This window comes from Actinia tenebrosa, unplaced genomic scaffold (assembly GCF_029948245.1).
Source record: "Actinia tenebrosa isolate PJP-AT-01 unplaced genomic scaffold, QUT_ActTen_1.0 utg1515__unscaffolded, whole genome shotgun sequence".
NCBI lineage: Eukaryota > Metazoa > Cnidaria > Anthozoa > Actiniaria > Actiniidae > Actinia > Actinia tenebrosa.
In genome coordinates, this window is record NW_028292591.1 from 1,890 (window position 1) to 28,120 (window position 26,231).

Sequence of the window (26,231 nt, forward strand, 5' to 3'; positions counted from 1 at the left end):
ATAATGGTGGGAACAGATACATATTAGTTGCCATTGATGTCCTATCGAAATTTGCATGGGGGGAACCTCTGAAGGCGAAGACAGGCGAATGTATCATTCAAGGGTTTGAAAAAATATTCAAGAAAGGAAGGAGGAAGCCAGAAAAACTACAGACTGACCATGGAAAAGAATTCTTAAACAAACGCTTTCAGAACTTCTTAGAAAAAAATGACATTCACTTTTTTACTACCGGTAACGAGACGAAAAGTGCTATCGCGGAGCGCGTGATCGAAACTGTGAAAGCAAAATTGTACAAGTATTTCACTCATAAGAATATTTTAAAGTACACTGATGTCTTGCAGGACATTTTTCATAGCTACAACAACACTTATCACACTTCCATTAAGACTAAGCCCAGTCTGGTCTCTCAAGAGAACGAAGATCATATCTGGCACATCTCTATGATAAGGATCTCATTGATGCGTCCAATTAAGTTTAAGTTTCATGTCGGTGATAAGGTTCGGCTTTCTAAACTGAAAGGAACCTTTGAAAAAGGGTACACTACCACATTTACGAAAGAAATTTTTGTCATTTCAAAGCGTATCGCGAGAAATCCCCCCGTTTACAAATCAAAGATTTAAACGGGGAAGAAATCGAAGGTACTGTGTATGGTAATGAACTTCAACTTGTAAAAGATCAATAAAATTATTTGTGTTTCAAACTTGTTGTCATTTTTCTTTACATCGCTAACATGGATGAACCTCAGTTTTTCTTGCTCTTGCCCTCTAATGCTTCCCTTGATCTCTATAGCGATAATACTTTGACTAGCTATACCGTTCATCTTCCAGAACCTATCATCTTGGAAGGTGATTACGAAGTTGGTTTACAAAGTATCATTTGGCCAAGAACGTTCTACAATATTACAGAAAGTTCGCAGCGTTTATATTACCAATTACCAACAGGGATAGCAGACACCGTAATTCTTTCCAAGGGATATTATGAAACAATAACTAGCCTAATTGATCATATCAACAATCAACTACAAGCAGATGTAAAAGATAATATTCACTTGAAATTCGAACCTCGGTCAGAAAAAGTATTCGTGACCCTTAAAAACAGATATAAGTTGTTGCTATCAAGCAATTTATCCCAAATCCTGGGTTTCGGGAATGAAGAAAATTTAATCTCTCATTCTCAATACGGTGATTTTGTTGGAGATCTCAGCGGAGGCATGCAGTGTTTGTACGTCTATTCTGATATCGTGAGCTATCAAATCGTGGGAGATACGAAAGCAAGGTTGCTGAAAGTCCTTCCTGTAGAAGGAAAGTATGGAGACACCATTTACAAATCCTTCGATGTTCCAACTTACTACCCGGTTGGAACTAAAGAATTCCAAGACATCAAGATCGATATAAGGGATGGATCAGGTCGCAAGATTCAGTTTCAGAGAGGACGCGTAGTCGTGAACTTGCATTTAGGAAAAGGCAACTATCATACCTTGTATAACAAGAAGAAAATGAATCGGAAACACATTTCACCCCCTGAACTCTACAAAAATTACTATTTGAACCAAGCACAACAAAAAGGGCGCGGTGGATCCTTTTTCGCGGGAAAGCTTTTTCAACGCGGATATGGTCAACGAGGAGGAGGTATTGGAAATTTTTTCGGAAGCCTGTTTCGAAAAGCTTTACCTTTCTTAGCAAGCGCATCCAAACAGGCTGGAAAGGTTGCGCTAAAAACTGGTGCCAATGTCCTAACGGATGCAGCTGCGGGTCAGCGCTTTCAAGACTCTCTCCGAAATCGATTGAAAGAATCGGGAATGGAATTAAAACGTGACGTCACAACACAAGTAAAAAATGCAATAAATGGCCAAACTGGTACCGGTAAAAAGCGGAAGCAAGGTCATCAAGAAAGGAGTCGAGTCCCACCGAAAAAGCGGAAACAAACGAAAGCCAAACCGAAACGCATAAAACGCAAGACCAAGTCAAAGAGTCTCACAACTTCGAAAGCTACTAAGCCGAGAACATTTCAAGATATCTTTGGATAAGTCACCACAACATGGCCTTGATTCATCCTCGCTCACAAGAATGCATGGTGGAAGAACTCGATTTATTTTCTGTCAGTCCAACTCAAAATAGTGTAGTGAAAAAGACAGATATCGAATATCAACCCATTTCAGCCCTTAGTAGTTCTTCACCTGTTGAATTTAACATCCCTGGTACTGAAGACTATGTTCATCTCCCCTACACTCAACTCTACGTGTCCGCTCGCATCAAACATAAAGATGGTACTGATCTTGATGCGGACGAAAAAATAGGACCCGTGAACAACCTTCTGCACAGTCTTTGGCGGCAGGTAGATGTCTATTTTGGTTCGACACTGGTATCAAGTTCAACCAACACTTACAGTCCCGAAAGCTATAGTAAGACCCTCCTAAACTTTGGAATGGGTGCTAAAAAGTCTCAACTACAAGCTGCCATGTGGTATGGAGATACGTCTGGTGCATTCGAAGATGCTAGGGTTGGCGCTACAGGAAAAAATGCAGGTTTCAAAAGTCGAAATGCACTCGTCAAGGAGTCCACCGAGTTTGAGTTGATTGGACCTCTGTACTGTGACGTATTCATGATTCAAAAGTATCTCTTGAGCTACGTAGACCTAAAGATCAAACTCGTTCCAAATGAACCTGAGTATTTCCTGATGTCTGCAGAAGCAGGAAAAGAATATAAGATAAGTTTTACTTCCATCAAACTCAAGGTCAGAAAAGTCAAGATTGCTAACCATGTAATCATGGCTCACGAATCAGCTTTGAGTAAAGCTCCTGCTGTTTACGGCGTCCCAAGAACCATGTGCAAGTCCTTTACCGTACCAGGAACAACACCCTCCCTCGTGAAAGATAATGTGTTTAACGGACAAATCCCCAAGCGACTCATTGTATTCATGAACAAGTCTGCCGCTACTAACGGAAGTTACACAACAAATCCCTTCAACATGGATTTATTTTCCATATCGTCCATTGGCGTATATGTTGATGGTGAACAAACTCCATCTAAACCGCTGAAATTGATTTTGACAGGGAGTGACAAAAAGTACCTAGAAAGTTTCCAGACGTTGTTCACAGGGACGGGGAAGTACCATGATGATTCAGGGAACCATATCACCCGTGATGATTACCACAAAGGATACGGATTTTTCGTATTCGATCTACGACCTGATGGATGTGATGCGTCCGAATACTTAGGCCTCAAACAAAGAGGCAATCTCTCACTAGAGATCATCTTCAGTCAGGCTTTGGCAGAAGCTATAAATTTGTTTTGCATTGGGGAATTCGATAACATTGTCGAGATCGATCGAGAGCGAAACGTCCTGTACGATCACACATCATGAACTCTTCACAGTTAACACAAGTCATGGAAAAAGATCCCAAAAGTCGCAATAAGTTTTGTGGAGTGTATGCCTCTGACACACTACCTATTACCATTGAACACTTTCCCTGTGGACTTATCGTCAATACTGACCCTCAAGAAGAAAAAGGATCACACTGGTTGGCAATGTACTTTCCATCTAAAGAAAGGGGAGAATTTTTCGACTCCTACCGAAATCCACCAGACTTTTATCGTGAAAATTTTGAAACTTTTCTAGATAAACAGTCCAAAAGTTGGAAATATAATCATCGTTCTTTACAAAGTCTTAATTCAAGTACATGTGGACAATTTTGTCTTTATTTTATCATGAACAGAAACCGTGGAAAATCATTATCTATGATTGTTAACTCGTTTAGTAAAAACACGTCGATTAACGATCATCGTGTAAGTGAATTTACTCGTAGGTATCTTAGTTCCTTAGGAGCAAGATTCAAACAAACAACACATCAGTTAGCGTTGACTCGTATGCAAAATAGAATCAATAAAAAACGATAGACGTATCATTGTGTAACGCGTTTATTCAATCATTTCACTCGCATACAAATATTTATCTCCTAATACGTAATCCAATTATCGGAAAAGCGCTTGGTCTTGCGTTGTCTGAAAACTGGACTCTTGATCCCCCTTGGCGTAGATGGTGGAGTGGGTGGAAATTGATAACCATCATTGGTCGTAGCTGAAACTGGAGTTTGTTTTCCCTGAAGCTGAGCAATATGGCTTCGACGTCTCTCGTTTCGCATCAGATACTTAGGCATGTTTATCTTGTCCAACGATTGTGTAAACAGTTCCCAACCCTTGGGATCAAAATCTTTCCTAGACCTCAGCTGATCGTTCACCAAGTCAATGATATTTGAACCGGGTATCGGATGGTCATTAATAGAAATTTCGCCTTTTTCGTTCCACGATATGTGTTCCCTGTTAGCTTTCAAACGGTTGATCATTGATCGGGCTAAGGTGCGCGAGTTCTTTGGAACAGATTCCAATATGTCGTTGTCTGATAAATGTCTTTCTCCTACGACTCCTGGTTGATGGGATTCGTCCTTGCTTGGTTCATCTTCTTGAGGGGTGGTTCTAGACGTGTTCTCTTGGTGAATCTTAACAGTAGGAATAAACTGCTTTTTTTTCTCTTGTATGTCAAGAAATCGTTGAAGGTCTTGATGATATTGAGCTATTTTATCGCCTGTGGTCTTTTTTCCATCTTCTAGTATACCATCCATTTCTTTGTCTAATCGAATCAAGGATTTTGTCATGGGTGCAGTCTGAATGTTCTCTTTGCGTTCCAACATGTCCATGAATTCTTCAGGTACTAAAACCATTCGTTTAGAGTACTTCATTTCTTTCGAAAAAAACAACTCCTTTAGAACTGAAATGACCGGGGGTAAAAGTGACAACAACAATGATCCTCCAGTCTGTACCATGTAGCGCTTCTTATGCTTCAGTGAAACTTGACGATCTGCGATCGTTCTGAGCTGTTTCCTAAATCTCCCCAATTTCGCCTTCTGAGCCGGTGACAGTCTTACGATTCCCTTTAACACGTTGATTGTAATTTCAGAAATCGTCAACAACAAGTCCTTATCGCAATGTTCAAGTAAAGCCTTTCGCTGCTTCTTATTACACTTTGCTAAAACTGTGAGAAAATCTAGGTTACGTCTTACACGATCCGACATTCTAAATGAAATGAGACAATGGTAATATGTTCACCTTTTTTAAGTTCGCCTTACGTAGGATACGTGCCGTTCGTTGGGGAAAATATAAGTGCGAAGCCTAAAGCTACCGGGCGTGGTTGGATGCATGTCAAATAACAAATAGCCATACAGCTTATCGGTTGCATCTTGGAAACTTTCTAATGCATAAAGACGATCCTGCTTCCCATGAAATGCCTGCTGAATCAAGTTAGAAATACCCAAAGAGTCACGACAATTCTTAAAAGCAAAAATGTAATGGCAGTTGAGGGAAATAGTGCGAGAAAACTTGCCGGGTGGAAACAGATTCTGCAGAATGTAAATCACGGTGATGTTTCTGTGGTGAGAATGTTTCGTCATAAGGTCAGCCATACGCTGATCATTAGAACATGAAGCCATCAGGTCGTCCACGATCAAAATACCCGGTTGGTTTTCAAACAGATCAAGCACATTCTCAGGAAATCCTTCCACGAACACAATACCAGGTACTTGCTCCCTAAATTCCGTAAAACTAGGTTGATAAGCTCCGTAACAATATATTATTTTGGACATTTCGCCTACAAAACTTTCATCTAAATTCTTCAACAATTTCAAAGTTAAGACGGTTTTTCCACATTGAGAAGGACCTGAGATCATGATACTAGAGGGGGTCTTAATTCGAATGTCTGTCATGGTTCAAAGCAGTAACGAAATAAAAAGAACACAAGAATTTACAAGACTTTATATCTTTATTTTCCTCATCGTACAATATCAAACATTCATTCTGAATATTCTCTAAGATCGTCTATGAGAATGTCTTCAAGCTCTTCCCTCCTGCTAGATACGATATCTTCCCTGCTATCTTTACACTGATATTTCAAAAGCTCTAGCGCATTAAGTGGAGGATTTAAAGTTTCAATGTTTTTCATAAAAATCTTCATCACCTTGTCGTCATCCACATCTTTCAAGGCTTCAAAAAAATAACGATACACCTTGATTTCTCTCGAAAGCATTAAACAGTCGTGATGGTCTTGTGACGGGTCATCAATTTCGCAGGCTTCACAATTCTTGTTCACAAGGTGGCATATGTCTCTTTGCAGGACATCAGCATAAGCTCTCAGTAGAATATCTTCGATTTGTTGATTCCTCCCCGTCTTTGGGGGAGGATCTTCAGGTACGTAGGGGCACTCAGCAATGTTGAGGTTCAAAGGCAAGACCTCTTCGTGAAAAACGTCTGAGGGATCAACGTTGGCAAGCATGTCATCCAGCTCTCTTTGCCTCACATGGTCATAGAAGGCTGTATAGGCGTCGTGTGAAAAACTTTCAAATCTTTCTCCTGTCTCAACCAACTCGTAGGTCCAAATCCGTGAATTATCTTCCACGATGGTGGTATAAAATTTCTTCACGATCGTAACAGTGTCCATTTTTGGTTTTCGCTACTTCTTTTTTCAACGTCTGCTTAAACTGATTAATGATAATGCAAGGTAACATGCCTTATGCATTTGCGAAAAGGGATCTGGTGCCGTACACGTGACACAAATGTATGCTGATGTCATACACGTACAAAAAACATATACGTATAGCCATCAACTCTCCATCATTCTTACACAAGCCTCCGTATCGTGACCTAAGAAAAGAACCATGAAGCTGAGAAGTGGGCGAGTTCTCAACCCTGTAGCCACCAAACGCAAAACAGATAGGAAGACAATGAATGATCTCAAGAAGATCATAGAAACCTTCAAGTTCCAGTTAAAACTTCGAAGTGAAGAGTGCGAGATCATGAAGGAAGCAAAAGCATTCTTTCGCTTTTTATTTTATAACTCTTGCAAGTACTTTGGTAACAAAGTAAGATTGGAAGATATCGAAAAATCCAAAGGACGAAGACCATATCTTGACGAACTCTTGAATTGGAAACCAGATGAAGCTTTCTGGAGGGAAAATTTTCAAAAAGCTTGGATTCGCATGCGTAGCGAACTTGCTTCCTCAACACTCTTACAAGCCTCTTACTACTTCATGATGCATGAGCACCCCCTTCAGCTAAAAGAACCTGGCGTATTCGCGAGAATAAAATCTGAGATGGTGAGATATCTCGAAGAGCTTTATCATCAAAACAACAGTGCAAGAATGGTGGAACTGATGCGCCAACAAGAACAAGTCAAGACCCGCGCGTTTCCTATTCCAGACAAGAAAGTTTACTTCATCGAGCTAACTGACGACTTGGCGTGCCAAATCGTGAATCCTATAGCGAGAGAACCTCATCCCAACTTTATACCTTGGAATCAGCTCTTCGAATATTCCAAGGCCAGATGTTGCTACATACCTGAATTCGATGGGGGTTGTACAGTAGTAAAAATGCCCTACAGCAATTTTTCTATGTTCCCAAGGTACCAGTTCAAGATCCTCGAGACCAAAGAAACATTCAGTAGTCCAGAAAAGGACTTACGCAAGGCACTCTTACTCCACAAGAAGTGTACCGAGAAACAACCACCGTCTTGCAAATTACAGTTTATCCAAGAACTTAGTGGACAATTTGACTTTTAGAAAGATTAAGGGAAAAAAACTCCAGTAACTTCCATATGATGTTGTATTCTCCTATTTTTATAATTAAACATTTTTAAAAACATATCCTGTGTTCTTACTTTTTCTCGTCTACGGGAAGGGATAAACAGGGAATGAAAAATATCGTTCTTGCATGAATAAAAAAGCCAAAATTTTTTTGCGCGCGAAAACAAGAAATATGAATAAATTAACCTTTCGATAATTTATACAGAAATTAAAAATTCACCACGAAAGTGATAGGGGAGGGGGGTGGGTCCAAAGCTGTGGGTATAGTAGTCACACCACACCACACCACACCACACCACACCACACCACACACCACCACACCACACCTAACCACACCACACCACCCCTACCCACCCCACACACCACCACACCACACCACCCCACACACCAACCACATCACACCTAACCACACCACACCACCCTACCCACCCCACACACCACCACACCACACCACCACACACACCACCACACCACACCTCACCACACCACAACACACATAACCACACCACACCTAACCACACCACACCACATCACACCTAACCACACCACACCTAACCACACCACACCACATCACACCTAACCACACCACACCTACCCACACCACACCTACCCACACCACACCACACCACACCACACCACCCCACCCCTACCCACCCCACCCCACTACCCTAGCCGCGCTTTAACTCAAGTAATCTCAAACCAACCAATCAACGATTGATTTTTATATATTCTACTTTTTTGTCGACATTTTCTTTGTCTTTGATCAAGGGAAATAAGAAAAGTTATATAGTTCATGTTTTCCGTTTCTTTAGCTTCAAAATCTCGTGTGATATAGAAAAAGATTCTACGAAAAAAAGACCAGTTAGACTTTCATTAAGGTGAGCCATAAGTAAAACAATGACTTGAACTGATCATCCTGTCAAAGTGCCAGCCAAGCTAGCAGTGGCTAGTCGTAATATGCATTGGCTGGTGTCATATGAAATTCCACACTATGTTTGTACAGTAAAATAATATAAAGTTCCGTCTTACTTCATAGCTGCATTTTCTTTCAACTTCTCCATATTTTATTGTATTCTTTTGTTCACATTATCACATATTAGTCAAGGAAAATAAGGAAAACAGACGACTTGTACTAACAGGTCACGTGACCTACCCCTAAAACGAGTAGCTGTGTGAAAAGGAGCTAAAAAAGTTCAGAGAGCACCTCGACATTAGTAGGGAGGCGAAATATCCGCTCATAATAAACAAAAGAGGGGAAATGACATTAATAGAAAAAAAGATAGTTTCAAGGATTTGTATGGGAAAATGTGCTGGATGGCAAAGCTTGCCTTACAATACTTTTTTTATACAAATCCTTATAAGATATTTGATTTCAGATTAAATGCCATTTTTTCCTAATAGTTGGCCCTGTTACTAATAACGAGGTGCTCTTTTCATTTCTGATGTTTGTTTTGTCTCTGGTGCTCGCTTTAAGGGGGATAGCTAGGGGAGAAGGTCTTGCTTAACAATTAGTCATATTTTGTTGTTGTTATTATAATTCAAATTTTTGTTAGGTTGCACTTAATTTGGAGCCAAGCTCTGTTTTGCTTACCCCTTCCATGATAGCTTTAATAGGAACTTAGATAATTGTCATGGATAAAGTTATGTAAATTTATAAAATAATTGGGATACTACGCGCGATATGATTGGTCGAAAACCATGTTTGATGAGAGTATCAAAACGCGCTGTCGTCATTTTAGCGCGTGCAAGTATTGCAACTGTCAGATTTTAATCTATCGCGCGCACTCATTGGTCAGTTTGAAAAAGACGGCACGTAGGGAGAATTCACTTAAATTTGCTTTTTTTCGATCTTTTCGTGCGTTTGTTATTATATAAAACAGATCAAAAACAGTTTTCCGTGTTTGATACTCCGATCAAAACACTTGGGATGTTGGGAGAACACTCGAGAAGCTCGAAACCATCCGCTACGCGTCGTGGTTTCCTACGCTCCTCTTGTGTTCTCCCAACATCCCGCGTGAAACGTTGTTCGTTTGTTCATAGTATTCAGGAATATAGGAGTTTTTAACCCTAAACAGCGTTCTAAAATACTTATTATTTGTTAATTGAACCTATATGATTAATATTAATTATTCATTGAATAGGAAATTGTCCTTTTTCATGCTTTCTTATTTATCATCTAGTAACTTAGCTGTATCTGCGCGGAAATATTTATTCGCATGGTTTTTGGTCATCGAACAAAAGTTTTAATTTCATTTTCAAAATGTTCATACATGAAAATAATAAGGAAATGAGTATTTTCAGCCGTACTTGCTTTGTCCATTGTGCAGGGTCAGTATCACGTGATGGTACGGTTCAACATAAAAAAACGCAAAACAATAGCTTTGTTCTTATGGAGTTTCCAAACCATTCCGCTCCATTAACGTACTATGATCTAAATAGGGACAACGTAATCATTTTCAAATAAGATTTTATTGTGAATGAATTAGGTAACAAAAGCCGACAAATTGCGTACTATCAATCACATGACTTTTTGGAGTTGACTGGGGGGCAAACAAGCGGTTGACTGGGGGGCAACTAGCGGATGCTAAGTCAAAACATATCAAAATAAGTCCTAAAACTATTGTATTTGACTATTTCCACGACATCAAACCAGAAAACAAGAGATCAAAACAACCTCCAGGATTCTACAAGCCATCAAAAAAGAGCTATTACCGGAAGTGACGTCTATTGATAGCAACCTATAGCTTGGAATCATCTCGGAAAATTAACACAATAAGCTGCTCTGGAAAAAGAAATGAGGAGGAATTTTACGTCTTTGATTTTGTCTGCGAAGTTTGTTTTTCTTTTTGTTCTGATTTATGTAACTGACCAGAGGAGGACTGAACCCTATCCCAGAACTGGTAACTGACCTTGGAAAACCCCAAAAGAGGGCGAGCGCAGCTAGACTTTTGAAAATTCTAGATAGTGACATCAAAATTATATGGTAAACGACAACAGCAAGGGCAAAACGAACTCGTGATAATGTTGAAAAATGAAAATTGCTCTTGCATGAAAGAAAATTAAGTGACACCGGAAGTGAAATATGCTCTCTGATGTGGATGACGTGTTTTGTGGTATCAAATTTAATATAATGTCATGAAGGATGCTGCAAACAGTGAAAACAGTTCTAGACACTTCCAATGTTATAAATTCATAGTTACCCGGTCTTAGTTATCGGTATCTGCCGTGATGAGGCGAATAAGAAAAATGTAAAGTATGGTATTAATTCCTAAATTATGAAGGCTGTCACCAAGACATCTCCGCCAGTTCAGGTTAGTATATTATTAGGGTATCAACCTCGTACGACCAAGTGATCTTCCCTTCCAATCTGCTGCTTGCTAATCATTTCTATTTATTTCCAAGTGACGGACCTTTTACTTTTAGCTGTTTTTCCCCCAGATATATTAGTTTATTTTTTAACAATATGAAGTATGTCAAACTTACCAGTAACTAATTGTTAGAGAAGCCGCTAGAAGAAATGTATAAATCATGCCATATATACGACTATTATCCTCTGTGTTGTCTGGTGTTAAATGCTGGCCTTCTAGCTCGATCCCTGCTCGTGACATATTATTGTTGATTCTGAATCAAATATTGAGTACTTTAATTACAACCATAACCTTATTCAATTTATCGGATCAAAGGAATATTTTGATTTCCATCGCAATAAGCTTATATTGATGTCGGTAGTACAATCAACCAAAAATTTGAATACATCGATGTGCGTGATCATATAACACTTCTCGGTATTATTAAAGCACGTGCACTTTCTTGTTCATCACAGCCTTACTTTATTCTATTTTATAATTCAATAGCGCTGTTTCTTTCGTGAAGAAAGAGAAGACGGAGCCGTGTATGAAGTTTCTCTCAAGAAAGTTCGCTATCGTCGCAGTGCTAAATATTTAGTGGATATCAGCGAAGAACCGGTCTCTCACTTACAGTGGGAAACAATTCTTGTGCGAAAAATCAAAGCAGGAACTTTGAAGAAACTTGTTGATAATTTAGTATCAGAGAAGGACTCTTTATCCGAAGACTCGGATCCCGGTTATTTAATGGGTTTTTTATCAACTTATCGGGCATTTGCTGAAGTACATGATGTATTGGAACTTCTTATTGAAAGGTCAGTTTTAAATATCAGTTTTAATTTCAATAAAACATGTAAAAAGCCATATTCTGCAAAAATGCGTGTATATGATTGCAAATATAGCAAATGTCATGGTCAGTCAGATAAGAACAAAAGAAGTGATGGATTATAATAATAGTCATCATTTTATACTTGTATGGGGGTGGGGTGGGTTGGCATGGTGCCCTTGATGGATGCCTGATGTGATGTTACAAATCATTTAGAGCCAATAAAAACAGGCTCACTTTTTAGCATGTTCACACTTGGTTCCTGAGCACTGCTTGCAACGTAGAGTACAAATCCTGCTGGATTATGCAAGGTTTGGAGCACAAAGTGTCTAAGCTCTAAAAGGGTGTTTTTGCTTTTATAGCTGTGTCCACTTAATAGCGGTATTATAGTCTGTATTCAATTATTTTTATGTTGGTTGCAATACTCGTCGATGTCAGTAAATCATTGTAATGCTCTCCTGAGTGCAATGCATATTGGTGATGCTCTCCTAAATGCAATACTCGTCGATGTTAGTAAATCATTGTAATGCTCTCCTGAGTGCAATGCATATTGGTGATGCTCTCCTGAATGCAATGTCCATAATTGTATTTCCATTTTAATTGTAACAAATACAATGTGAATTTGTAAGCCTTAACTCCCTTTAATCAAAATGTTTAATCATGTCCATTTCAATTGAGCGGCAGTGTTCATGCAACAATCTGTAAAAGCTTTGAAACACTTTATTACAAATTAGATTTAAGAACTATGAACTGGGCAGAAATAGTCTTGACTTTCGAGGTCCAATCATATGGAATAGCCTGGACAGGAGTACTAGAAACATTAAAGATCTGAATACTTTTAAAAAGGTTTTAAAGAATAATAAGAAAATAATTGACCAGGTAACTTTTTCTAAGGAAACTTGTTTTAATCACAATAAAGATAATAGTTATATATATTATTGATTTAACAGATATTATTGATCAAAACACGCGGGATGTTGGGAGAACACGAGAGGAGCGTAGGAAACCACAACGCGGAGTGGTTTCCAGCTTCTCGAGTGTTCTCCCAACATCCCAAGTGTTTTGATCAGAGTATCAAACACGGAAAACTGTTTTTGATTTGCTTTATAAAATAACAAACGCGCGAAAAGATCGAAAAAAAGCAAAGTCTAAGTAAATTCTCCCTACGCGCCGTCTTATTTAAACTGACCAATGAGCGTGCGCGATAGATTAAAAATGACAATAGCGTGTTTTGATACTCTCAACAAACATGGTTTTCGACCAATCATAGCACGCGTAGTATCCCAATTATTTTATAATATTAAATCAAGCATAATTTTTCGAAATATATTCTCACCAAATTAATTCTATGTATTTATTTACTCATTTATTTATTCATTATTATTAATATATATATATATATTTTTCATAGGATATTGTCATATTTGTAGAATATCATTTTTAAATTGAATATTTTATAATTCTATTATAGATTAATTATTAGATTTTTTTATTTATCTTAAATAGTTAGTTAAATAGTTAGTAGTTAGTTAGATATGCAGGTCCACATCAGCTATATAGCTGCCAGTTTTTTAGATCTGCTGAAACAAATAAAAGTGGATGTATGTATGTATGTATGTATGTGTGTATGTATGTAAGTGCTCAGTAAAACTATAATCTGAGTTATTTATCAATGTTCTACAGGCTAGGCCTGCAAAGCAGTACTCAAAAAATGGGTGGAGCTTACATCAGAGGACTTCATGGGGGTGAACCTTGCTGGGACCTTGAGTCTGTTCACTTGCCCCTCATCACCTCTGTTTGCTTTTGTATTTATTCATTTTCTGTTCTCTTTTGTAAGTCAAGCATCATGAAAAAGCCTAAATAAATTTAAAAAAAATTGATTAACTGGATGAAAATTTTTATTAACATATTGAGGGGAGGAGGGGGGGGGGGGGGTTGGGGAGTGTTATTTGGGGTCTCATAATCAGGGAGGGGGGTTATAACCAGGATTCTATAGCATTTCAAAAGCAACATTAATATTAATTATAGATACACACAACCCATGTTGTTTAATATAAATATATGATATTTCACAATTAATGTTTTGCAAGTTTGATGTTCCATTCATTCATTCATGTTTCTTTGTCCTTTCATTACTTCATTCTCACTGTTAATTTGTTTATTTCATATTTTAAGGTGCCTTGATGCTCAGCAAATGAGAATTGAAAGTCCAGAGAAAAGTCTGATTATCATGAAGTAAGTAGTAGTAGCTATCCATATCTGATGATACATACAGTATCAAGTACCAAGCTTGACTTGTATTATATGTATATGTAAATAATGTCAGTACAGAAAAAATACACCAGAAAAATACACACGAAGTTTGGTACTACTGTTCTATATTGTTGTAAACTTTTGCTATTGCATTCACATTGCCCATGGTGAATTTCGGGCATGACAGCATTGATACAACATGCAACATTGATACAACATGCAACATTGATACAACATGCAACATTGATACAACATGCAACATTGATACAACATGCAACATTGATACAACATGCAACATTGATACAACATGCAACATTGATACAACATGCAACATTGATACAACATGCAACATTGATACAAAATGTAACATTGATACAACATGCAACATTGATACAACATGCAACATTGATACAACATGCAACATTGATACAACATGCAACATTGATACAACATGCAACATTGATACAACATGCAACATTGATACAACATGCAACATTGATACAACATGCAACATTGATACAACATTCAACATGCAAGAAAACCTTCATCAACATTTTTTTTGAAAAAGCTGTACACATTATTTTACTATTTCCAGAATAACAACTCTTATTTTTTCCCGGTCCGGTATACTAAAAAAATCGTGCGTTCTGATTGGCTGTTTGAGCGTGCAGTATTTTGTCAGTATCTGCTCGCGGTCCGGTATGTTTTGCCGCTAAACAACAAAACAAAACGATTACAAAAACAAGAAAAAACAATACGGGAAAAAAATAAATAAGTTATTTACCGTCCCATAGTCGGTCCGGATGTGAAAAAACTGTGCCCTCGGTCTTGAAGACATATATTCAAGACCTCGGGCACAGTTTTTCCCTATCCGGACCTCCTGGCCGGTAAATAACATATATATGTTTGTGTACCCTCAATTAATTCGCTGCGCCATATTGAAAGGCCTTTGCGAACACATTCTGAAACTTTTAAAAAGATTCAAAATCTGTTTTGTTTCAAATAACATTCTGATCAAGATTGCGCCGTTTTCTTTTTGACAATGGCAGCGTAAAAAACAGGGATAAAAGATGTTGTTACTGAGAACTATTCAGCCCCTATTGATTTTGATCAGCACTCAATGGCGGATCCAAAAGGAAAATCGGGGGGGGGGGGTGGGGGATGACGTGAAATTTTTGTGAAATTGAAGTGTCACAAAAGTATGCGACATCCAAAATCGCGAAATACGACTTCGCGCAACTGTAATGTAATATGGAAGTCAGAACCAAATACGCCACGTTCGAGATACATAAAACTCTATACAGCATAATACCGTGGGTCTGTGAAATAAAATTTTCAAAAAGAACAGTAGCCAATATAGTGCAGTGGTTTTGATCGTAATGTTGTTGAGTAGTGAACTCACTAGCATCTCTACCAACATTTCCCCATTACTGCCGAAAGGTAGGTACGTAGTATGTTGTGCATTATTTCATTCCTATAGCAATAAATGTGTTTGGTGATCCACTTGTTTGTACCGTACATGAAATACCTTACGTCTAATTATCGAACGTGTCAGTATTACTCCCTTGTAATTCGTTGATTAATGAGCTACAGTTCTTGTAGAAATCTTCTCTAGCCTCGTTCCTTTTTGGTGAGTAAACATTCCTCACCAGATCCGTCTCTTATCAAGTTATTTATCATATGGACATAATTAGCTAGTTTTTTATTGCGCAAAACAGAATTAATTTTCTGTTTGTTGTGATATTACAGAGGCGTTATTGGAGTTCTTATGGTTTGGCTTGAGCAGTTCTGCTCGGACTTTAATGCGCCGCCAGACTTCGCAGATCTAAAGAGACTGAATAACTTTGTAAATAATCAACTAGAAGGAGATATCAAGAAAGATTTGGCCAAGAAAATTACAGAAAAGCTTCAAACATTTATTATAACACCATATGAAAGTGAAGGTAAGCAACAAACATTTTGTACTATTTCTAAAACAATAGAATGAAATATCTAATCTAATGCATTTTACGCTTTTTCATGACGTGTTTCTACGACTCTGGATCAACGATTTCTTGTTTAGCTGCATGTAGACGGTCTGGGCGTAGCCTATTCTCTCCCCTTATGCCTTCGGGCTAAAACATTATCCTGTAAATAATCCGTACATCTAAGGAAGAATGGGGTTTCATTGACATCACGTCCGAAGTCATACGACACCTAACTTTTGAGGATATCTTGCGGATCAACAGTTCTCTCTCTATTATCTATAAGTTTTCTTCGAAAATAACGAATATGCGCAAGAAATCCCTACCACAACTCGACAACAGCGACATACTCTGTACTTCAACTCTGCAACATTTCGACGATGTATAAAAACTTAGCTAGTCCCTCTATTAACTAGAATCAGAAGAAGTTGTTAGTCGTACTAGTACTGAGACGGCCATTCTACGTGTCTGCAACCACACATCCACGTTCTATCGACAATCGCGAAGAGGTTGTTCTTGTCGGACTTTCTGGTCAGACTTTCGTGCAGGAGGTCGTGGTTCAAGTCCAAGCCGGACCAACACTCAGGGTTTTAGAACAACTGAGGAGAAGGTGCTGCCTTTATAATAACAACATCATGGTTAGACCTTCACGTGTTTCGGATGACCACGTAAAATGGCGGTCCTATATTTCTCTCCACACTACCTCACCCTGCAACGGAGGGACGTAAAAGAACCACTGAGGACGTAAAGAAACCTTGGCAGTGACCATCCTCAGTGTCTGGCCTTTAATAATGATTTCTTAAAGATTTGATTGTGGGATAGGTATCGGGGATTTTACGGGGTTTGAAGTTGGTGCAATGTATCTTGAAGGGCACCCTGTGTCCTATTATGTAGCACCAGCCTGTGAGCAAAAACTAAAACAAAAAATAAAAAACAATAAAATGTACATGTTCTAATAGTGACATGCGCTTTTCTCATGTACAGGGGATCCAATAGGCTTTAGATTGTCTATGCTTAAGGATGTTGATTACATCGTGGAGGCTGACAAAACAAGTGGCTCTTATGAAGGACTTGACTTTGATTTGTTGTCATCCAACCCGGAGTCGTTCGCAGAGCAGCTTACTCTTATGGACGCAGTAAGTACCGACAGTTGTGCCAGTTATCGTCAATTATCATCATGGAGTGGCAGGATGAGTGGAGGGTGGGGTTGGGTGGTTGGGAAGGCCAGTAGAGTGGCAGGATGGTTGGGGGAGTGGGTTTGAGTGGTCAAGGAGGCAGTGGCGGACGGAGAGGTAGGATGGGTGGGGAAGGGGGTTGGGTGGATAGGTGGGGGCGTGGGGTGGGTGGATAGGCGGGGGCGTGGGGTGGGTGGATGGGTGGGAAGACCAAGGAGAAGAAAAAAAAGGCTGGAGGGGGAGTGGGAAGGAGGAAAGGTCGTCCCTTTTTGGATTTTTTCTAAGACGAAAGAGAAATATCCAAATTTAGTGGCTACTGAGTCTTCTTAAATTGTCGATCGTGTCGTTATTTTCAGGAGTTGTTTCGCAAGGTCATCCCTTGGCACTGTTTAGGCTCAGTATGGTCAAATAGACGACGGAGCAAAGATACTCACAATACAGCAAAACCAACAGTTGAACAATTTAATGCTGTTTCACTGCGAGTGATTTCTACTATCCTTACTTGTTCCAGTAGGAAAAGTACAGCGCCAAGCAAAAGAGCACAATACATAACACGTTGGATCGAGATTGCGCAGGTTTGTTTTCTTTAAGGATTTTTTTACGAGAAGCTCAGACATCCTAGACTTTTTTCTTTTGTCTCAGCTATTATAATACCAATCAATGGCGTAATGAGATAGATTGAACTAACCTAACCTAAAATATAAACTTGTGGCCAGCAATGCTAGAACTGTTATTGGTCTTGGCTGGTGCTTGTACTTAAAGTAGCTTGTAAACAGGCTTGCAGCAAGGGTTGGACAATATTTAAGAAGTGACAATGCAAAGCATTGTAAAACAAAAGGGACCTTTTTTGCCTACTTACTGTTTGTGGGAAATCACCATGGATACGGTGTGTTGTTCAGTATTATATACCACCACGAGGTTTGGGCATCTAGGATCTAAGTTTCTGGCTTTAATCACTGTTTGCAAAATAGGCTTTGAAAAAAAACTACTCTTTGAAATAAAATTAGCAACGCTTAATTAAACGTAAAATGTATCTTTTATAAAATATTTATATCAATTGACACATATTTTTATAGGAATGTCGAGATATCAAGAACTTTTCGTCTCTGAGGGCTATTATTTCTGGGCTCCAGTCTGCCTCAATACATAGGCTAAAAAAATCTTGGATGCAAGTCCCAAGGTAACAGATATAACTAACTAGAGCAACATGGAATGTCACTAACCACTTTTGCTTATAATTTTAGGGAAAAACAGCTTTTATTTTCTGAGCTCTCGTCGATTTTTTCAGAGGAGAAGAATCAAAAAATGAGCAGAGAGCTTTTGATGAAGGTATGGAGATGATCAATAGAAGTCGATAATTATAAAATTCTACAAAAATACTGGGTCCAACATCCTTTGTTGTTGGACATGAACCAGGAACGTCCCCCTGCAAGAATACGTGTGCTAATAACAATGCTCATTTAATAAGTGATTCGGGAGGCTTGTTATCATACATTCAGCTATGTCAATTCTAGCATGCTGTGTGTTCGAACCAGGTTTTTTATTATGGTTGCAGGAAGGGACAGCTAAAAGACCAGAATCAGAAACGTCTGGAATAAAAAGACCGAACAGCCTGAAGAAACGACGATCGCGGTTTCTAAACTCAGTAAGGCGGCAATATTATATTATCATGATAGGAGCATATTATCATGTCAATACTGTTTTCCTCTTCCTTCCTTCCTTCCTTCCTTCCTTCCTTCCTTCCTTCCTTTTCTCTTTGTTTTTTCCCCATCTTTGTTTTGTGCAGTGACTATTGTTCGCTCTTCCTTTTATAGGACTCCGTTATGCAAGGAACAGTACCGTATCTAGGAACATTTTTAACAGATCTGACAATGATTGACACATTATATCCAGATTACACAGAGGTATAATTGACTGTTTTATAACTATGGTCGCCGTGTGTTCTGTGAAGATGTGGAAATATCTTTCATTGTTGCTGAATGGATTTGTTGTTTTTTTTATAGGATGGATTGATTAATTTTGAGAAAAGACGAAAGGTGAGTGACAAAATCAAGCTGTGCATACTTGACATATATTCAGGGAATTGTTTGAGCTCGACAATGGAGAATGTCATTCAAATGCTCATGCTAGATGACTTTACTTTTATTGTTGTATTTCCCTGCAGGAATTCGAAGTCATTGCACAGATCAAACTTCTGCAAGAAGCCGCAAAAAATTACAACATTGTACCTAATGGAAATTTCAGGCATACGTTTGACTCACTCATGACGTTTTCTGAAGCAGAAAGGTAATTTTTTCAAAACAAAAATGAGTTGGGAAAGCCAACCAAACCCACTCTACTCCACCTACCCCCCTCCCTACCCACCTCACTCCATTCCAGTCTACTCCTCACCACACCCCTACCCACCTCACTCTATTCCAGTCTACTCCTCACCACACCCCTACCCACCTCACTCTATTCCAGTCTACTCCACACCACACCTACCCATCCCACATCACATCACACCACGCCACACCACACCACACCACACCACACCACACCACACCACACCACACCACACCACACCACACCACACCACACCACACCACACCACACCACACCACACCACACCACACCACACCACACCACACCTCACCACACCTCACCACACCACACCACACCACATCACACCTAACCACACCACACCACCCCTACCCACCCCACCCCACTCCATTCCGCTCCACTTCACACTACCCTAGCCGCGCTTTAACTCAAGTAATCTCAAACCAACCAGTCAACGATTGATTTTTATATATTCTACTTTTTTGTCGACATTTTCTTTGTCTTTGATCAAGGGAAATAAGAAAAGTTATATAGTTCATGTTTTCCGTTTCTTTAGCTTCAAAATCTCGTGTGATATAGAAAAAGATTCTACGAAAAAAAGACCAGTTAGACTTTCATTAAGGTGAGCCATAAGTAAAAACAATGACATGAACTGATCATCCTGTCAAAGTGCCAGCCAAGCTAGCAGTGGCTAGTAGTAATATGCATTGGCTGGTGTCATCTGAAATTCCACACTATGTTTGTACAGTAAAATAATATAAAGTTCCGTCTTAATCCATAGCTGCATTTTCTTTCAACTTCTCCATATTTTATTGTATTCTTTTGTTCACATTATCACATATTAGTCAAGGAAAATAAGGAAAACAGACGACTTGTACTAACAGGTCACGTGACCTACCCCTAAAACGAGTAGCTGTGTGAAAAGGAGCTAAAAAAGTTCAGAGAGCACCTCGACATTAGTAGGGAGGCGAAATATCCGCTCATAATAAGCAAAAGAGGGGAAATGACATTAATAAAAAAAAAAAGATAGTTTCAAGGATTTGTATGGGAAAATGTGCTGGATGGCAAAGCTTGCCTTACAATACTTTTTTTATACAAATCCTTATAAGATATTTGATTTCAGATTAAATGCCATTTTTTCCTAATAGTTGGCCCTGTTACTAATAACGAGGTGCTCTTTTCATTTCTGATGTTTGTTTTGTCTCTGGTGCTCGCTTTAAGGGGGATAGCTAGGGGAGAAGGTCTTGCTTAACAATTAGTCATATTTTGTTGTTGTTATTATAATTTAAATTTTTGTTAGGTTGCACTTAATTTGGAGCCAAGCTCTGTTTTGCTTACCCCTTCCATGATAGCTTTAATAGGAACTTAGATAATTGTCATGGATAAAGTTATGTAAATTTATAAAATAATTGGGATACTACGCGCGATATGATTGGTCGAAAACCATGTTTGATGGGAGTATCAAAACACGCTATCGTCATTTTTAATATATCGTGCGCGCTCATTGGTCAGTTTGAATAAGACGGCACGTAGGGAGAATTTACTTAGACTTTGCTTTTTTTCGATCTTTTCGCGCGTTTGTTATTTTATAAAACAAATCAAAAACAGTTTTCTGTGTTTGCTACTCTGATCAAAACACTTGGGATGTTAGGAGAACACTCGAGAAGCTGGAAACCACTCCGCTACGCGTCGTGGTTTCCTACGCTCCTCTCGTGTTCTCCCAACATCCCGCGTGTTTTGATCAGAGTATCAAACACGGAAAACTGTGAAAGTTTTTGATCTGTTAAATAAAAGTGCATGTTCGATTACTCGCTCTAATTCGACCAAAGGTTTGCGAATCATTTGTAAGTCTTTGAAGCAATTCAATAAACTTGCAGATCGTGTTTTACCATGTCTAAAACCAATCCGCTACGCCTCGTGTTTTTAAACCTGATAAAACACTCCTGCTCGTTTATTAAACAGTACTTGAAATGCATGTTTGATGTTCAACAGGAGGAATCAAAGCGATCCAGATCTTGCGTCACTGTCCATTTCGTCCGACAGGAACGTGTTACACCGGCAAGAATCGAAGTCAACCGAGAACTCACCGGTATTAATAAGACATCAGAGAAATGTGAGTAACAGTGCTTTTCACACACGGCCTATTACACATCACTGGGATGATCTCTTATACACCGTTTTCTCAAGGTTGCGTGCGCATTCAAATTTAAGGAACTTCATTGCTATGAAATGTTTTTCGATAAGAATTCATAAAATCGATTATTCTCCTCTTTAAATATAACACTGTCTTCTCAACTTTACTGAATTGGCGTTTTTCAGTTTTGTGGCCCGTCAAGTTGGATGCGCACACCACAACCTTGAGAAAACGGTCTATTCGGCTCTCGTTTCTCAGTTATGTACTTATTTCCAAAAGAGCCCGTTGTCGGAGGCAATGGCAAAAGTCGGACGGCGATGGCAATACCGAAAAGAACTATGGTTCAATACCGGTTTATGACATTTGTAAAAATTAGATTACCAACATTGATACCAAATGTCAACATTTGTTTCTGCTCCCCAAGTGGTATATTTATATATAAAGAATATTAATGACCCACAGTTCATTTCGGTCTCCAGCAACTGTTTTTGATAATTGTATGTTTTCGACTGCATGCGTAGATAAAAGTTTCATTTTTTTTAAATATTTCACTTCACGAGCCATTGAATCTATTGTGGTATATATAGGGAAGCAAATGCATGTTGGACCAATGAATATCTCAAATATATTAGACGGTAGAGTGTTATCGTAGTATAGGGAAGCAAATGCATGTTGGACCAATGAATATCTCAAATATATTACACGGTAGAGTGTTATTGTAGTATAGGGAAGCATACTGTATGCATGTTGGACCAATGAATATCTCAAATATATTACAAGGTAGAGTTTTTTTGTGGGGGGATGGGTGGGGTGAAAGAGGGGAGGAGAGAGGGGTTATAGAGGGCCCAGTAACTAGACTTAGTTGTTGATTGAAGACATTGTAAGAGTTCAGTTTTCATCCACTTTTTTGCTTGCAAATAGCATTCTTCTGGCTCGTCCTCTTCTTCTTCTGGGATCTGTTCAGGTTCAGAAGCATCAGTCGCCAAGGGGATGTCTATTCCTATAAAGAGAAGGTCTTCTCCGTGTTTCAGATTACCATCTCCACCTGTAACGTCTTCCAATCCTTGGTCTCCTAATAAGTATTCATCCTCTCCGTCACCATTTGCCGGTTTTGGAGGCCTCCAGGCTGGATATATTATCCGTGTGAGCCTTGAAGATGAGGAAGATAGTGGACTGGTATACAAAGGCGTTTGGGTCAGTACGAGTTGAAGATATACTTTTCTGCTTTGATTATTGTGTTTGAAATGCCAATGTGAGTAATTTGGTAAATCTTCTAATTTTTCAGCTTTCCCAAAGCGAGCGCACACCAACTGTTATTCAAAAATGTTTATTAAAACATGGCTTAAATGAAAACTCTAAAGCGGATTACTGCCTGGTGCAGCAATTACCAAATGGAAGTGAGTATATTATCCATTCATTCACATATTATTATAACTTTTGCTGATAAAGTCACTACGTAATAAGCCTTTTCATAGTTTAAGAATCGATTCCATTCTTTTGTCTAAACCTTCTTTTGTTCTTAATTAAACAAAAGAAGGTGAGAAATTCGGGATAAAATCGCATGCGCAGTGGAATCGATTCTTAAACTATGAAAAGGCTTATAGTCGCTATCAATAGGCGTCATTTCCGGTCTTGCGTGGAATTTCTACCAGATATGATTGTCAAGTTTTCTATGGAAATGTACACAACTGATTCCACAGGAGCATTGTTTGTCCCTCATTTTAGGCTGGTAATGAGATTATATTCATACTGATTATCTTCATACCAAGCAACAGTCTATATTAAGGATATATAGATTACTTGTAAAAGATATGGCTTATTGCCTTGTTTTTCGATATTTATCTCTTGTTTTCTTACTCTTTCAGATGAACTGGTTTTTCCAGATCACTGCAACGTTTATTATGCGGTCAATTCTAATGCCGAGCCTCTGACATTTCAGCTTCGAAAAAGATAGTCCTAATAATTGCGGCCCGGTTGGTGTCTATGTGGACGCCAAGGGACATGCATGCAGTATGAGAGTATGTCCGGCTCAACAGCTTGAGGAGTATAATTTATAAGCATCGAAAGCTTTGGCGTAATGTTTCCCATTTCAGACCACTTGTCATTCTCTTGAGAAGAAGATTCTTTGTTTGTGTTGTATCGATATACAGGTGTCTTTTTATATGCAACCGTTGAAAAAAGAAATGATACTCTAGGGGATGACGCCTTGTTTGAAATGAGAAAATATTACATCCATACCAGCCCAACAGTCTATCAATCTATTTCAAAGAACTATTGCGGGGTTAGCAATTAGAATTCGATTTGGTTACCCTGTGGTGGGAACGAGGCATTCTCCGCGTTCAATTTCTTGCTCGTTTGTGTGCAGTGTCACCGGAGTCTTTGCTGACCTTCAAAAGGATAAATTAGCATTTATCTTGTTTTGACCCTCCCAATATTGCTTTCCACCTTTACTTGGTCAAAAAATCTGAAAAAGAAATACATCGTTTCCTTGCTTAACCACAGGGTGACCAAAAGGAATCCTAGATATAGAACATGTATATAGGTTACATCTACAAGGGCCTTATTCACGCGGTAGCGATGCATGTTTATTCTCATGAAAATACAACTCTTCGCCGGTTTAACCCGCATAAAATCACTGTCAAGCATTTGAATGCGAGGCTACGCGTAGAGTAATCTATTGTTCAAACCAATATGGTTACCGCGTGAAAAAAGCATAGTAAGTAACGAGATACATGTATACAACACAGCAATGCTCGCCAATGTAAACACCAACAGTTAGTATGCTCACAAAACCCCTAATTATTTATTTTATTTTATTTTTTAATTTTTAATTTTTAATTTTTTAGTCTTGTTATAAAGAACTCCACGAGTAAGCATGCATTACAACACAAGATCCGGTCTGGTCTGATCCGGTCTGGTCTGATCCGGTCTGGTCTGATCCGGTCTGGTCTGATCCGGTCTGGGCTGGGCCGGTGTGTTTTTGATTATATAAAATAAATAGTTTTATGCAAAAGAAACGCGAGAAAGGAAAAAACCCTTTATCCATATTTTTTTGCTTTTTATATTTTATATTTAAGAAATAAAATCATTTTACACGTAAACACTGCAAACCCTTAATGGATACGCGAGGGAAGTTTAGGGAACTGAAAATACTTCACTTTCCAGTTCTCTGTTGCGCAGCATTAGCCTCGATTTTGTGTAGAGCATTTTCCGGATTTCAAAGTGTTTGTATTGTTAAAATTGTGCATTCTTTACTTTACCGTTGGTATTTGTGAATATTTAAACACTGAAATAAGGGTAGCCCTGAGTAAGGTTACGTCCACACTATTTTTTCCAAATCCCACTTCCCAGTGTCCAAATCCTATTCCCACTCACAGAATGCAGAAGATTCAAAGAGTTATACATCCAGCTCAACTCTTTTTGCGTTGCATTTTCATATAATTACGACTTCTAAAAACCACCCAACAAAAACACAAAGACTTCGCACGAAGATTTGCCGTGCGAAGATATTCTAAGACGATCTGGATAGTTTCGTCCAAAGGAATATAAAGATGCTACATCATAGGCAACAAGTAAATCACCTTGGTTGATCTTTTTTTGAACTTCCTCCTTTGCTGTCGAAGTTCAAAAAAAGAGAAGATCAAAAAGAGAAGATCAACCAAGGTGATTTACTTGTTTCCTTTGAACAAATATTCCTTTGGACGAAACTATCTAGATATTAGCAAACAAAGCTTTCAATAACAACTGGTTTTCAATAACAACTGGTTTAATCTCACGTGTGACCTCAACATCAGTAAAGAAGACCTGATCGAGCTTTTGACCATATCCACTAAATACCAGCTTTTCCAATTTGATGGGCAACTCTACGAACAGATTGACGGAGTGGCGATGGGATCTCCTCTCGGACCACTCCTCGCTAATGTTTTCATGTGTCGTTTCGAAGACATTCTACAACACAATGGAAAACTACCATCTTACTATAAACGTTATGTTCACGACACTTTAACCATTATGCCTAATAGCCAACACAGCTAATCACTTCCTATGTGAACTTAGTCGAATACATCCTTCGTCAAAATTCACCATGGAAGTAGAAAGTAATGTTATGTTGCCGTTTTTAGGTGTCCAATTACTTAATAGAGCCCCCGACATCGAAACGAAAGTGTATGTCAAGCCCACTAACACTGGCCTTCTACTTCATTACCCAAGTCATGTCGATGAGCGCTACAAACGCAGCTTAATCACTACTATGCTTGAAATGGGATATCGCATATCATCATCATTGGATAACCCTCAGCAGTTTGTCTGTAAAATCTGGTTTACACTTGCCTCGGATTTGTAATTGGAGTCGTAAGCAGTTCCTGCACGAAATTGTAAGTGAATACGGCTCGCCATCATAACAAAAAGCCAAGAAAAAGGAAACTTTTCGATTCCGATATGCAATTCTGCATGATTCCAATTACAACATTTTCTGATTATCACTATGCAGTAATGTCATGTAATGTAGATGCAGGGAGGGCAGGGAGGGATGATTTGTTCAGTTTAGTAGTACCTAATCATGGTCTTTGCCTGTAATCAGTCTTTTT

General features: G+C 38.7%; 2 protein-coding genes and 1 pseudogene across 2 annotated transcripts; all 3 read left to right on the forward strand.

Moving 5' to 3' along the window:
• Positions 1 to 2,037: 2,037 nt before the first annotated feature.
• Positions 2,038 to 3,363, forward strand: LOC148904393 (uncharacterized protein F54H12.2-like). The gene has a single exon (XM_089025379.1). The coding sequence runs from the start codon at positions 2,038 to 2,040 to the stop codon at positions 3,361 to 3,363; it is 1,326 nt and encodes a 441-aa protein (XP_088881505.1).
• Positions 3,364 to 10,745: 7,382 nt separating this feature from the next.
• LOC116308240 (ral guanine nucleotide dissociation stimulator-like 1) lies at positions 10,746 to 24,746 on the forward strand. Its single transcript, XM_089025373.1, has 17 exons — positions 10,746 to 10,938; positions 11,482 to 11,786; positions 13,973 to 14,032; positions 15,800 to 15,993; positions 16,999 to 17,150; positions 17,546 to 17,764; positions 18,266 to 18,369; positions 18,434 to 18,518; positions 18,745 to 18,834; positions 19,004 to 19,093; positions 19,193 to 19,225; positions 19,354 to 19,475; positions 20,068 to 20,133; positions 21,504 to 21,624; positions 22,567 to 22,839; positions 22,931 to 23,042; positions 23,511 to 24,746. The coding sequence occupies exons 1-17, from the start codon at positions 10,903 to 10,905 to the stop codon at positions 23,597 to 23,599; spliced, it is 2,151 nt and encodes a 716-aa protein (XP_088881499.1). The 5' UTR covers positions 10,746 to 10,902; the 3' UTR covers positions 23,600 to 24,746.
• A 652-nt stretch (positions 24,747 to 25,398) lies between these two features.
• On the forward strand, positions 25,399 to 25,987 carry LOC148904394 (uncharacterized; annotated as a pseudogene).
• Positions 25,988 to 26,231: the final 244 nt, after the last annotated feature.